Genomic DNA, 14,926 nt, shown 5'->3' on the forward strand with positions numbered 1-14,926 from the left:
TGTGCAATCAAGGAACACAGATGGTGATTTTAATAGAGATAGAATATATGGGAAAATCTCATAAAACCGACTACACATGCAGAAGGGTGGCACTGTCATATCAGCTCTGTCTAGTCCAATCTCAACAATCTCAGTGTCTCAAGGTGACAATATGCAGGCAAAGAATACAAAATGTTGTGTGAGGAAAAACTCTTTTTACTTGAGGGGAGGTGTATTAATGTGATCAGAAGAGGAAAATGGATTGGTAGTGCAAACAGCAAAATAACTGAAGCAGGGTTTTTCAAATTGAATAGGGTTGCTTAGCCTGGAGAAGAGGAGGCTCAGGGGAGACCTCATTGCTGTCTACAGCTACCTGAAGGGAGGTTGTAGCCAGGTGGGGGTTGGTCTCCTCTCCTAGGCAACCACCAACAGAAGAGGACACAGTCTCAAGTTGCACGAGGGGAAGTTTGGGCTGGATGTTAGGAAGAAATTCTTCATAGAAAGGGTGATTGGCCATTGGAATGGGCTGCCCAGGGAGGTGGTGGAGTCACCATCACTGGAAGTGTTTAAGAAGAGATTGAATGAGGCACTTAGTACCATTATTTAGTTGATTAGGTGGTGTTGGGTGATAGGTTGGACTGTATGATCTCTGAGGTCTTTTCCAGCCTAGTTTATTCTATTCCATTCCATTCCATTCCATTCTTTCTACTCTACTCTACTCTACTCTACTCTACTCTACTCTACTCTACTCTACTCTACTCCACTCCACTCCACTCCACTCTACACTACTCCTATTCTATTCTATTCTATTCTATTCTACTCTACTCTATTCTGCTCTACTCTATTCTGCTCTACTCTACTCTGTTCTATTCTATTCTAAATTATATACCTTCAGCATGGGCAGTTTTCAGTTAAATGCTTCTGTGCTAAGAGAAATGACATAAATCCCTAGAGGCACATTGTTTTATTTTCTTATATTGCTGAAAACAACATAAATCCTAATGTTTCTGCCAAGTCCATCCTCAGGTCTGGCCATCTGGAAATGAGATCCTGTAATACCAATGAACACTAGGATTTTCATGTCCTGGTTTGGGCACATAAGTAGTGTCTTTGTGAGAGTAATCATGAAAGAATAATAATTCTGCTACTATTTTGTTGAGCCTGCTTAGTAAAGGAAAAAAAAAAGGCAAGAAACATTAGTCAGCACACAATATAATCACAGAATCACAGGAGCTGGAAAGGACCTTGAAAGAACATCCAGTCCAACACCTCTGCCAGAGCAGGATCACCTACAGCCTTTAGAAAAGTAAAACTTTATCAGAATGTTCAGGATGATTATGACAGGAATGGAGCTGCACAAATTGTGGTGTTTGTGTCTGTGTGCCTTTGAAACCCAGAAGGCATACTGTAAATCAATGGGAAAAAAATCTTTAAAGTTTTACTATTATAAATTTTCCCCCTGTCGGTCATAAAAATTGACTACAAAAGTGAGAAGAATGTTCAAGGACCACATGCCTGTGAGCACACTAAAGGAATGCTGAACTTATGGGACATTTTCTTGGGCTTAAGCCATAAAGGTTTGAAAGGTCTGACTAGAATAGAATAGAATTAACCAGGTTGGACATGACCTTCGATATCATCAAGTCCAACCTATCACCCAACACCATCTAATCAACTAAACCATGGCACCAAGTGCCTCACCCAATCCCTTTTTGAACACCTCCAGGGACAGTGACTCCACCACCTCCCTGGGCAGCACATTCCAATGGCTAACAACTCTTTCTGTGAAGAACTTTCTCCTCACCTCCAGCCTAAACTTCCCCTGGCACGGCCTGAAACTTCCCATGGCGTGTCTTCTTGTTCTGGTGGTGGTTTCCTGGGGACCTGGGCACACTGCTGGCTCATGTTCAGCCTGCTATCAACCAGTACCCCCAGGTCCCTTTCTGCCTCACTGCTCTCCGGCCACTCTGACCCCAGCCTGTAGCACTGCATGGGGTTGTTGTGGCCAATGTGTAGAACCCGGTACTTGGATGTGTTCAATCTCATGCCCTTGGACTCTGCCCATCTGTCCAGCCTGTCAAGGTCCCTCTGCAGAGCTCTTCTACCCTCTAATAGATCAACTCCTGCCCCCAGCTTGGTGTCATCTGCAAACTTACTGATAAGGGACTCAATGCCCTCATCCAGATCATTGATAAAGATATTGAACAGGATGGGGCCCAGCACTGATCCCTGGGGCACACCACTAGTGACTGGCTGCCAGCTGGATGTGGCACCATACACCACCACTCTCTGGGCTCAGCCTTCCAGCCAGTTTCTAACCCAGCACAGAGTGCTGCTGTCCCAGCCACAGGCTGACAGCTTGGCCAGAAGTTTGCTGTAGGGGATGGAGTCAAAGGCCTTGCTGAATTCCAGGTAGACTACATCCACAGCCTGCCCCACATCCACCAGACCACTGGGATTATTTAGACCTTATAATTTTTTCCCTTCTACATCCAATGGTGATTTGTTTACATTCCCCACTGTCTGTTCAGGATCTGTGGAACATTTCCTAGGCACAGCCTAAAACTGCCCTAACCTTTTGTATTTCTGTATATATTTGTAAATAGTATTCCTATTTAATCTCCAATTCTGTGCAAGTGGGTTTAGTTTTTTCTTTTTACTCCCTTGCAGGTAAAATACTTTCTGTCCTTTTGCCCTGCAGAGCTTGTGGCTCAAATAAGGACATTCCCCTTTCATTTATTCTTTCCTTTGCATTCTTGATGGCCTTTAATTATTATTAATACAAGTATTTGTTTTCAGTTTCTGTGCATGTAGACACAATTTTCCAAATGCAACTAGGTGGCCCCTCTGGGATCAAAATGTTAATAGATGTGACAGCAGGTTTTGTTGGCTTCTTGTGTATACTGACCATCTTTTGTCTTGCCTTCGCAGATTGTAGCTTTGCGTGAGCAAAATGCACACATTCAAAGGAAAATGGTAGCTGGTGAAGGGCCTGTGGAATCAGAGCATATTGAAGGAATGGAGCCAGGGCAAAAGGCTCATGAAAAGGTAATAAAATGTTATTTCTTTTCTCAGACCACACAGTCAATATGAGGAATAATGGGGCTTTTTATGATGTGAATATGTTATGGGAGGATCCTTTAGAATTCTGCCTCCTGAAGCCAGGATCAAAAAAATGAGCTAGTTTAATGAGGAAAGAAACAGAAATGGGTAGCTCCTTGCTCTTTGATGAGGTATTGAGTTAGACCCAGAGCATATAACAAGCTTCTCTTGGATTTTTTGTGTGTGTAATGCTACTGTGTCCAGTTCTGGGCCCCTCAGTTCGGGAAAGATGTGGAGTTGCTGGAACGTGTCCAGAGAAGGGCAACAAAGCTGGGGAGGGGTTTGGAGAGCAAACCCTATGACAAGAGGCTGAGGGAGCTGGGGTTGCTTAGCCTGGAGAAGAGAAGCCTCAGAGGAGACCTTATTGTTGTCTACAACTGCCTGAAGGGAGGCTGAAGCCAGGTAGGGGCTGGTCTCTTCTTGTGGTGGTTTGAAAGGAAAGGCTCTGCTTTCCCTCCCCCACTGAGAAAGAGACCACGGCTAAACCCAGTCAGAGAAATGAGATTATATTTTACAAGGAAACAGATTCTATGTAACACAACAAACACAGGTATTTTACAATATATACAGGAATATACAGCAAATTAACTCAACCAGAAACCAAACCCCCCCCACAGAGGGGGCTTCCCCCTGTGCCCCCTTCACCCCCTCTACCTGCCTTCTCCCCCAAAGAGGTAGAAGACGAGAAGAAAGTGGAGTTAGCACAGCAGACAGAGGCCTATGCACAGGGAGTTAGTTCTTATCTTAGTTGGCCAGAATCCCAGAAGCAGATCCAGCCGAAAGGGACAGCAAAGGAAGGAAGACTGAGAGAAAAGTCCCAGCTACCCTGGGTCTAACAATCTCACCTCCCACAATCCTACCAATGAAATTCATTTAGAATACCAAAATATTTTTATAAACATTTAGCCAGTGTGCCCTTTTCTTAAAGGCACAGCGTCGAACAGCCACACTTCTCCCAGGCAATCAGCACCAGAACAAGAGGACACAGTCTCAAGTTGTGCCAGGGGAGGTTTAGGCTGAATGTCAGGAAGAAGTTCTTCCCAGAAAGAGAGATTGGCCATTGGAATGTGCTGACCAGGGAGGTGGTGGAGTCACCATCACTGAAGAGGTTTAGGAAGAGACTGGATAGGGTGCTTGGTGCCGTGGTTTAGTTGATCAGATGGTGTTGGGTGATAGGTTGGCCTTGATGATCTCAAAGGTCTCTTCCAACCTGGCTTATTCTCTTCTCTTCTCTTCTCTTCTCTTCTCTTCTCTTCTCTTCTCTTCTCTTCTCTTCTCTTCTCTTCTCTTCTCTTCTCTTCTCTTCTCTTCTCTTCTCTTCTCTTCTCTTCTCTTCTCTTCTCTTCTCTTCTCTTCTCTTCTCTTCTCTTCTCTTCTCTTCTCTTCTCTTCTCCATGCTATGTGGTGCTGAGTGGTCGTTTGTAAGTCACATACAGAAGAGCAAGATACCATTGCACGTGTATGTGAAAGGATATATGTGCAAAACTGCTGCTAAAATAGTCCTTAAGGGGACCACAGAAGACCTAAAACCTAGTAAAAGTAATTTTCCTCTGTGCCATAGATAGGTACTGCAAACAAATCCTGTACATGTTCATATAGAGAGAAGTAAAGAGCATTTTACTTAGCACTTCTTCAATAAGTGTATAGAGTTTCTGCTAAGTATTTGCTGTTTAAGTCTGAAAGAAAAAGTAAGAGAAAAAAAAACAGAGGTAGAAAATGTCTGATTTAGAAACAAGGTTTTCTTCAAAGCCTTGATTTTCCACATTGATAAAAGCCAAGTATATTCCACTCTTGCTTCACGGATATTAGATTACAATGCAAGCATAACACAACATTTTGTAGACAGCTGAAATGAGTAGAGCTGCTGCTGCTTGGATCTCTAATTGTGCATTTTTGTCTAGCAGCATGTGATGAACAGTGGCATAAATCTTATAAACTTATAAAAAGCAGCACACATCATTACTTATCTATTTTATAGGTAATCCAATCTATAAGGGCACATTTTTTGCACTGCAAGCATTGATTTTACACACTTTGCAGTTCATTTTGTGTGTGTGTTTTCCTTTGAGTAGTCTGTGTTGTTTGAGAAACGTACAGCAAACAAACTCTTCAGATGCTTTCCTCCTCCTTGCAAAATCTTACTCTTTGACACATCTGTTGAAACAGCAAACAGCCCACTCACTTGTGCTTTTAAATGCAGCCACACTGCTTAGCTGTAAAGCCCTAACTTTCTACTTGCTTTGCAAGCTACGTCTTCCAATTTGAGCCACTGGAGAGGTGAGGAGAAAGTTAGTTGCTTGGGCGGTGTTGGATTGGTTGATGGGTTGGACGCGATGATCTTGAAGGTCTCTTCCAACCTGGTTTATTCTATGTATTCTATGTATTCTATGTAAAGTTCTTCACAGGGAGAGTTGTTAGCCATTGGAATGTGCTGCCCAGGGAGGTGGTGGAGTCACCATCCCTGGAGGTGTTCAAGAGGGGATTGGACATGGCATTTGGTGTCATGGTCTAGCAGGCATGAGGTCTTAGGTGACAGAATAGGATAGGATAGGATAGGATAGGATAGGATAGGATAGGATAGGATAGGATAGGGTAGGATAGAATAGACCATACCAGGTTGGAAGAGACCTTCATGATCATTGCATCCAATCTATCATCCAACACCATCTAATCAACTAAACCATGGCACCAAGCACCCCATCAAGTCTCCTCCTAAACACCTACAATGATGGTGACTCCACCACCTCCCTGGGCAGCCCATTCCAATGGCCAGTTACTCTCTATGTGTAGAAATTCTTCCTAACATCCAGCCTAAACCTCCCCTGGCACAGCTTGAGACTGTGTCCTCTTGTTCTGGTGCTGGTTGCCTGGGAGAAGAGGCCAACCACCTCCTGGCTACAATCACCCTTCAGGTAGTTGTAGACAGCAAGAAGGTCTCCCCTGAGCCTCCTCTTCTCCTGGCTAAACAACCCCAGCTCCCTCAGCCCCTCCTTGCAGGGCTTGTGCTCAAGGCCTCTCACCAGCCTTGTTGCTCAGTTTCAGTGAGTCTGAGTAGATCCCATGTTTTAGGTTTCACCATTGTGGCTGATAGTCATGAAGTCTGGACTGTTTTCTGAGGTTTAAGTGTGTCAAGTTTGACACTTCTCCTGGAGCTGGACTAAGGACAATAGGCTATTTTCCCCACAAGCCAAGGCCAGGAAAGTCACAATTCCTAGTGAATAAAGTGCCCACTGGGAAATCTATTAGGAAGTATATAGGGAAGCTGGAAAAGCAGGAGGACTGTCCAGAACTGGAAATTTCAAAGGATTTTAAGGAGAAATAACCTACATTTGAGACAGGGTGTGGGTGGTCAGCTAGGTGGCTGACCAGCTAGGGCAGCTGAAGCATTGTTTTAAATTCTATAATCACAAGCACTGTCCTCTAATAGATTCAGAGAATGATTTCAGTTGGTAGGGACCTTAAAGATCATCTCATTCCAACACCCTTAACATGGGCAATAAAAGGGCTAATATTCAGTAATTGCTTTAGAGCTCTGAGTGAATTAAAAAGCAGTTTTATGAGATGATAAAGCAAGACATATGTCCTTTTCAATGACAGCTATATGCCAAATTCCCCTGCATGAAGGCTAAGAAGAACTTTAAAATAGAGTAAAGGGGCAAAAAATATTCCAGTGATAAAACTAATGAAACAAAGACAAGTACTAAATAGGAGAAGCAATTAATAAGTATAGAGCAATCCAAGAATATGTAAAATTCTATAATTGGCCCCTGTTGCCATGTAGCACTTCAGTTTTTCTTAATGTGAAATAATGAAATCATTTTAATTGTCTGAATGTGTAAAAAGTTTCAAATGAAAGAGAAAATAACATCAACAGGCAACACCAATGATTCACTTCTTATGGTGAGGTGAGGGGTTTGGAGCACAAGCCCTGTGAGGAGAGGCTGAGGGAGTTGGGGTTGCTTAGCCTGGAGAAGAGGAGGCTCAGGGGAGACCTTCTTGCTGTCTACAACTACCTGAAGGGAGGTTGTAGTCAGGTGGGGGTTGATCTCTTCTGCCAGGCAGCCAGCACCAGAACAAGAGGACACAGTCTCAAGCTGCACCAGGGGAGGTTTAGGCTGTATGTCAGGAAGAGGCTCTTCCCAGAAAGAGAGATTGGCCATTGGAATGTGCTGCCCAGGGAGGTGGTGGAGTCACCATCACTGGAGAGAGGAAGAGACTGGATGGGATGCTTGGTTGCATGTTTTAGTTGATTAGATGGTGTTGGATGATAGGTTGGACTTGATGATCTCAAAGATCTTTTCCAACCTGGTTAATTCTATTCTATTCTATTCTATTCCATTCCATTCCATTCCATTCCATTCCATTCCATTCCATCCTCCTTCAGAAACTCCTGGCACAAGGCTTGGATAAGTGCACTCTGCACTGAATAAAGTATTGCCTGGATGGCCAGGCCAAAAGAGTGGTGGTGAATGGAACTATATCTGGTTGGTTACCGGTCAATAGTGGTGTCCCCCAGGGCTCAGTATCGGGCTTGTCCTTTCTAATATCTTTATCAATGATCTGGGGAGGGGGATTGAGTGAACCCTCAGTAAGTTTGCAGATGACACCAAGCTGGGTTGCTTTGTTGAACTGCTAGAGGGTAGGTAGGCTATAAAACAGGATCTGGACAGGTTAAACTAGTGGTCCAAGGCTAATTCTATGAAGTTCAACAAGGCAAAGTGCCAGGTCCGGCACCTGGGTCACAACAACCTCATGGTAAGCTGCAGACTTGGGGATGTGTGGTTGGAAAGCTGCAAGTTGGAGAGCAACCTGGGAGTGTTGGTTGGTAGTTGACTCAACTTGAGTCAGCAGTGTGCCCAGGTGGCCAAGAAAGTCAATGGCATCCTGGCTTGGATTAGAAACACTGTGGCCAGCAGGAACAGGGAGGTGATCATCCCCCTGTGCTCAGCACTGGTGTGGCCAGACCTTGGGTACTGTGTTTGGTTCTGGGCCCCCACTACAGGAAGAACATTGAGGTGCTGGAAAATGTTGAGAGAAGTGCATCAAGGCTGGAGAAAGGCCTGGAGCACATGGCCTGCAAGGAGCATCTGAGGCAGCTGGGGGTATTCAGTCTGGAGAAGAGGAGTCTGAGAAGATAACTACCTGCAGGGATGTGGGAGCAAGGAAGGGGCAGCCTCTTGTCCTTGATGTCAAGCAACAGGACCAGAGGAAATGGTTATGGGCTGCACCAAGGGAGATTTAAGTTGGATATAAGAAAACATTTATTCACAGAAAGAGTTGTCAAACATTGGAATGATCTGCCCAGGCCAGTGGTGGAATCAGCATCCCTGAAAGTGTTCAACTGGTGTGTGGTGCGTAAGGACATGGTTTACTGTTGATCCTTCAGTGCTGGGTCAAGGGATGGGCTAGATGATTTTGAGGTCTCTTCCAACCAGGTATATTCTGCAATTTAGACTAGATAAAGGGAAGAAATCTTTTACAGTGTGGGTGGTGAAACACTGGAACTGGTTTCCTAGGGAAAAAATAGTCCATGACTGGACACATTCCAGGTCAGCTTGAACAAGGCTTTCTGCAACCTGCTTTAGTTGAAGATATTCCTGCTAGATGGCCTTTTAAGGTCCCTTCTAACCTAACATTCTATGATCCTATAAATTGGCCTGGGAAATGACTTCAGTACTATTGCTAAGGCTTAACTGAGAGGGCAATATGAAATGTATTAAGGCAGGCTGTAATATTCTGTGTGACTCTCATTTTACACTTTCTTCTGGTGCTCCTTTTACCGTTGTTCCTGGGGTTTTTTATGAGTAAACCAGTCTGCAGCTGGTTTTCCTTTAATATTTAAAGGCAGAGAGAATAAGGGAGAGAAGCTATAATCCAGTGGAGATTTATTCTTATGTGCAGTGCTCCAATTTTCTGTCCTTCTCCCTGCTGATACTCCCATACAAGCTGCAGATTGCTTTACTGCTGTGCTTTTTGGATCTTGAAAAAGAAAATCTTATAGCAGGGAGGTTAGACTCCTTTTCTTACTGTTCAATGGCAAGGAACATGAACATTATTTTCCCCCCTCCATTTCCACAGACCATAAGCAATTCAAAGATTATTTCCCCTTCCCCTACCACTCAATGTATCATTTTTAATCCATATGGCACTGAGGCCCACATGATATTGTTTCTCTGCTGTATGTCACCTCTGTTGTAGCTAATACCATCCCTGTCAGCAGATTTACTTAAGTAATATTTCACTTCCTTGCTGTTTCTCCTCCTAGCTCATTATGCTGTGTTTGGGTGCATGTAAAAGCTTTCTGTATGAAGTAAGAATCACAGATCACAGGATCACAGGATGTTAGGGGTTGGAAGAGACCGCCAGAGATCATTGAGTCCAACCCCCCTGCCAGAGCAGGACCACATAACCACATCTAGCACAGGTTGCACAGGAATGAATCCAGATGGGTCTGGAAAGTGACCAGAGAAGGTGACTACACAGGCTCTCTGGGGACCCTCTGCCAGTGCTCTGTGGCCCTTACAGTAAAGAAGTTCCTTCTCATGCTGAGGTGGAGCTTCCTGTGCTGTAGTCTATATCCATTATCCCTTGTCCTATCCCAGGGTGCAACTGAGCAGAGCCTGTCCCCTCCCTCTTGACATCCAGCCCTCAGATACTTATAAACATTTCTTAAATCCCCTCTCAGTCTTGTCTTCTCTAGACTGAACAGTCTCAGGTCTTTCAGCCTTTCCTCATCAGGCAGTGCTCCAGTCCCTTAATCATCCTTGTAGCCCTCTGTTGGTCTCTCTCCAGTAGATCCCTGTCCCTCCTGAACTGGGGAACCCAAAACTGGATGCATGTCCAGTTTTCTGTCCAGTTTTCATGTCCAACCTATCATCCAACACTATCCAATCAACTAAACCCTGCAACCAAGCATCCTGTCAAGCCTCGCCCTAAACACCCCCAGTGACGGCGACCCCACCACCTCCCCATGCAGCACATTCCAATGGGTAATCACTCTCTCTGTGTAAAACTTCCTCCTAACCTCCAGCCTAAGCCTCCTTCCCTTTCTTTTCCTCTCTATTGGGAAAGAGGAGGGGGGAGCGGGGGAGGGATTCTCAGCCTGGCCCCCATCTGAGCTCTTAAGACCCACTTAAGGCTCAAACCACCGCACTACAGCACGGCCTATTTTGCAGATTAAAGAGACTGATTAAGTTCAAATGCTGTGTAAGTTTAGCTAAGAGGTATGTGTGTGGTTTGGTGGGGGGTTTAGGTATAGCATTATAATTCATATTTGAATAGTCACAATGTCATACTAAAGGTATTTTTGTACAGTATCCTCCTCTTACTACAAATGATTACTTCTATGTGATTTTACACTCTGGAATGCCTTGATCGCAGTATCCCAGTACATTAGAGGTGGGAAGTGACCTCCAGAGATCATTGAGTCTAACCCCCTTGCCAAAGCAGAATCACTTAGGCTAGTCCACACAGGAATGCATCCAGGTGGGTTTGGAAAGTCTCCAGAGAGGGAGACCCCCACAACCTCTCTGGGCATCCTGTTCCAGTGCTCTGTCACCCTCACTGTAAAGAAGTTTCAACTCATGTTGAGGTGAAATCTTCTACGTTCAAGCTTGAACCTGTTGTTTCTTGTCTTATTAGCGTACACCACTAATGAATAAGTCTTATTAATATGTTGTTTCTTGTCTTATTAGTGCACACCATATGAATGAATACTAAGATTTTGCAAATGGTTTTTTTCCTAACTACACCTGTTGTATCTACTATGAAAATTACGATGGTTTTCTCTTCTTAGATGCTTCTGTCCTTCTTTAAAGTCATCTTTGTTTGAGAAATTCCTTAAACTGAGTCCACATTAAAAAGCTAACTAATAGGTAATGTCCCTTCTTTGTTCACAGCGCCTATCAAATGGCTCCATAGACTCCAATGACGAAGCCAGCCAAGTTGTTGAACTTCAGGAACTGCTGGAAAAGCAAAACTATGAGATGGCACAAATGAAAGAGCGTTTGGCGGCGCTGTCTTCGCGAGTGGGAGAGGTAGAGCAGGAAGCAGAGACTGCCAGAAAGGAGCTCATTAAGACAGAGGAAATGAACAGCAAGTATCAGAGAGACATTAGAGAGGTAAGGAGTTCCCCACAGCCACCTTGTGTTTCTTGACTGTTGTTCCTGTGGTGCCCACTACAAAGTGAGAGAGGGAAATGAATATGGGCAGCAGAAGCTGAGCACCGATAAAAAGCCCTTGTCCACAGGAAACACAAATTGATATTTAAGAAACAGTGTTAGACATCTCCTTCTGAATCATTAGAAATCTCATTATACAACCATATTTGTAACAGTGGGTGTATAAATGTGCAACTCTGTCAGAAGCAAGTCAGCTCCTGTGTGCTTTAGTGTAAGTTTAGTAGAAGTCGAGTGCATTGTGGCAAGTTTTCAGTTATTTCAAGTTGTTAAGATGAATGAACTTTGTTTGAGATGCTGGTCACATGCTTAGTTGAAAACACATTTTTAAAACTCCTGGGCTGTAAAACAGTGTTATTTGTGTAATCAATTACAATATTCACTCATGTAGTGGCTTCATTACCTTTGCTATAATATGCTGTTCCCATCTCTCAATAAGTGGAAATGCAATTCAATCTCCCTTTCCTTCCCTCCCCTGAAATGTGTAGCACTCCTTATCATTCTGTAGAGTATCTTCTCATATGTGGATGTTCTCAACAGGTGAAGATAGTTTTGAAATGAGATTAATCATCTTTCTGATACCTCTATTGCAAAAAGCAGTGGATTTGTATGGATCTCTGTGTGTGTGTGTGTGTGTGTGTGTGCACGTGCATGCATTTGTATGTATGTATTTAACCTATCATTTCTACTATTCTGGAAGAAGTGCTCCTTCAGAGCTTCTGATTCCTGACACAGCCTGAAAGTGTCCTCACATCTTTGTCCTCTGCTTCTCCAGTGGTTTCATTTTTTCATCCAGTTACAGACACTTGATTGCCATTTGCTGTTTCTCTTCAAGGCCACATTACACCAGCTACAGGCTTGCTTTCAGCCCTTCACTTCCCAAGAAAAGTGGCTACTAATACATTTACTTGTAGAATAATTACCAATTGTCAGTGCAAAGTCTTCTGTGAAAGACATAAGTGAAGGCAGAAGTGCCTGTCTCCATTACTTCATGCTGCCACAAAAGAAAATTAGTAGGATAATGCTGTGGAACTTGGATAAATCATTTGGATTTTTTTTCCCCTATGTGTTTTTAATGAATTCCATAGATAATTACTATTTTTATGGGGGTATTTTTGCCCTGCAATCTGCAAAAGGACCACTTGGATATGGTCCATTTTAGGAGTAGCTATTTGGATCCATTTAGATGTTCATTGCATCTTACTTTAAAACTAATGTCAACACTGATTTCATAATGCAACAAAGCACAAACAGTAAGATGTCTTCATCAGTAAAGTTCATCGTGAAAGAGGCAACATGTGAATCTCAGGAGCAAGACACAATAACATATATGGAGAACACCTATATGTTGTGTATGTGTTATATATCCCTGTGCTTATACATTATTTCCCCCACATCGTTCCTCTGTTTCTGCTGTTGTGTAATTATATCAGTTGTAGTATTATTTGATAAAGTCTGATGTTGTTTCAAGCAAGTAAATGTGAGCTGTGTTTCCTATGTGTTTTGGGGTTTTTTTGCATTAAAAATGCATAAACTAGAAAAATATATAAAAGGTGAGGATTGAATCTTTGCTTTACCTTACATATCATACTTATAAGGAATCCCAAAGGAAATAAATTACCTTTGAAACAGAAAAATCACTGCTAAGCATGTCATGCATCCCTCTCTACTAGTAGCATGAAAGTTAAGCTGGTATAAAAGTATGCTGCATTTTAATTGCTTTGTTGTTTTGGTTTGGTTTTGGGTTTTGTCACATTAGGCAATGGCACAGAAGGAAGATATGGAAGAAAGAATAACTACGCTGGAGAAGCGCTACCTCAGTGCACAGAGGGAATCCACCTCCATACATGACATGAACGATAAGCTGGAAAACGAGCTGGCAAACAAGGAGGCCATCCTACGTCAGGTGTAGTGTCTGCATTTGTCACTTGCTCTCTTCAGACACAATGAAAATTAATGCAAGAAAGGGGTTAGATCTACAGCAGGAGGTTTCCATTATGGTAATCTGTTCATTTTTAGTGACCAGATCAGTTAATTAAAAAAGAATCCTAACATATTCAGAAGAGGAGGCTCTAGAGAGGCCTAATAATGACATTCACTACCAGAACAGAAAAGGGCAACAAGGTTGGTGAGGGGCTTGGAGCACAAGCCCTATGAGGAGAGATTGAGGGAGCTGGGGTTGCTTGGCCTGGAGAGGAGGAAACTCAGGGGTGACCTTATTGCTCTCTACAACTACGTGGGGGGGGGTTGTAGTGAGGCGGAGGTTGGTCTCTTCTCCCAGGCAACCAGTACCAGAACAAGAGGGCACAGTCTCAGGCTGTGTCAGGGGAGGTTTAGGCTGGAGGTTAGGAGGAAGTTTTACACAGAGAGAGTGATTGCCCACTGGAATGGGCTGCCTGAGGAGGTGGTGGGGTCGCCGTCACTGGGGGTGTTCAGGGCGAGGCTTGACAGGATGCTTGGTTGCATGGTTTAGTTGATTGGATAGTGTTGGATGATAGGTTGGACATGATGATCTCGAAGGTCTCTTCCAACCTGGTTTATTCTATTCTATTCTATTCTAAGGGGGCATACTAGAAGGATGGAGAGAGACTGTTTACAAAGACCTGTAGTGATAGGACAAAGGGCAATGGCTTCAATCTAGAGAGGAGCAGATTTAGATTGGATGTTAGGAGCAAGTTCTTTACTATGAGGCTGGTAGAACACTGCAACAGATTTCCCAGGGAGGTAGTTGTGGCCCCATCCCTGGAAATATTCAAGGTGAGGCTCAATAAGTTTCTGAGCAGCCTTATCTAGTTGAGGATGCCCCTGCTTACTGCAGAGGCAGTTGGATTGGATCACCTTTGGAGGTCCCTTCCAACCCAAACCATTCTATGATCTCTAAGCCTCATATCAGCAGCTACAACCATGAGTACCAAATCAATGTGTAACATTCAACACTGGAAAACAACTGTGCTTTCTGAGAGTGTTTTGCACAAGTGCACGTGGTCATATCCCCTAAGTAAAGGATTATCTTTGTTTCTTATGTAAAAAATTCTGAATTCTATTTTCAAGACAAGTTAAAATACAGCCTAAGCAAAAGAAATTCCCTCCTGCAGAGAAGATTAAAAGGTTCATACAATTTATACTAATCATTTCACATATTAGTGGTGTGTAAACAAAAGACTTGTACATGAACATGAACATGGTTTTTTAGGTGTGTAACATGATTTTGCAGCTTTCTGCCATGGTAGTTTGTTTCCACAGTGATTCAAAAAGCTGAAGTGTAAAGTGCACAGAAACCACTGGTTTAGAGTTTGAAGAATACGATGTGAACTGGAAGTTAACATGAAATGAATATCATTCTACAATTCAAACTGTTAAAGAGTAAACTGATCTTCAGTGTCACACTTCCTGATTGTTTTGGGTTTTGATTTGCCTTTTTGTGGGGTTTTGGGGTTTTTTTTGTTGCTGTTGTTTTGGTTTTTTACTTAGCATGTCTTCAAACAATATAAAATGCTATATAGAAAATAAGTCTGATCATCTCTGCTTCTGTGTTTTGGTGCAGATATCTTTGTACACCCCCACACACACACACACACAGAGTGTGTGTGTATATACCTATATGTGTGTGTGTGACTATCTCTTCAGGGAAATTAAAGCATCACAACTCAAACTCTCCAGGTTGTAAC

General features: G+C 43.2%; 1 protein-coding gene across 1 annotated transcript in view; it reads left to right on the plus strand.

The window, feature by feature from the left end:
- The window catches only part of PPFIA2 (PTPRF interacting protein alpha 2), a 353,836-nt gene that overhangs the window by 264,080 nt on the left and 74,830 nt on the right, over positions 1-14,926 (plus strand). The window contains exons 7-9 of the mRNA XM_054178470.1: positions 2,911-3,027; positions 10,980-11,201; positions 13,018-13,164. Coding sequence (XP_054034445.1) covers positions 2,911-3,027; positions 10,980-11,201; positions 13,018-13,164 — 486 coding nt within the window. The remainder of the gene's footprint in view (positions 1-2,910; positions 3,028-10,979; positions 11,202-13,017; positions 13,165-14,926) is intronic.

The sequence above is a fragment of the Dryobates pubescens genome, chromosome Z (assembly GCF_014839835.1).
Source record: "Dryobates pubescens isolate bDryPub1 chromosome Z, bDryPub1.pri, whole genome shotgun sequence".
Taxonomy (NCBI): domain Eukaryota; kingdom Metazoa; phylum Chordata; class Aves; order Piciformes; family Picidae; genus Dryobates; species Dryobates pubescens.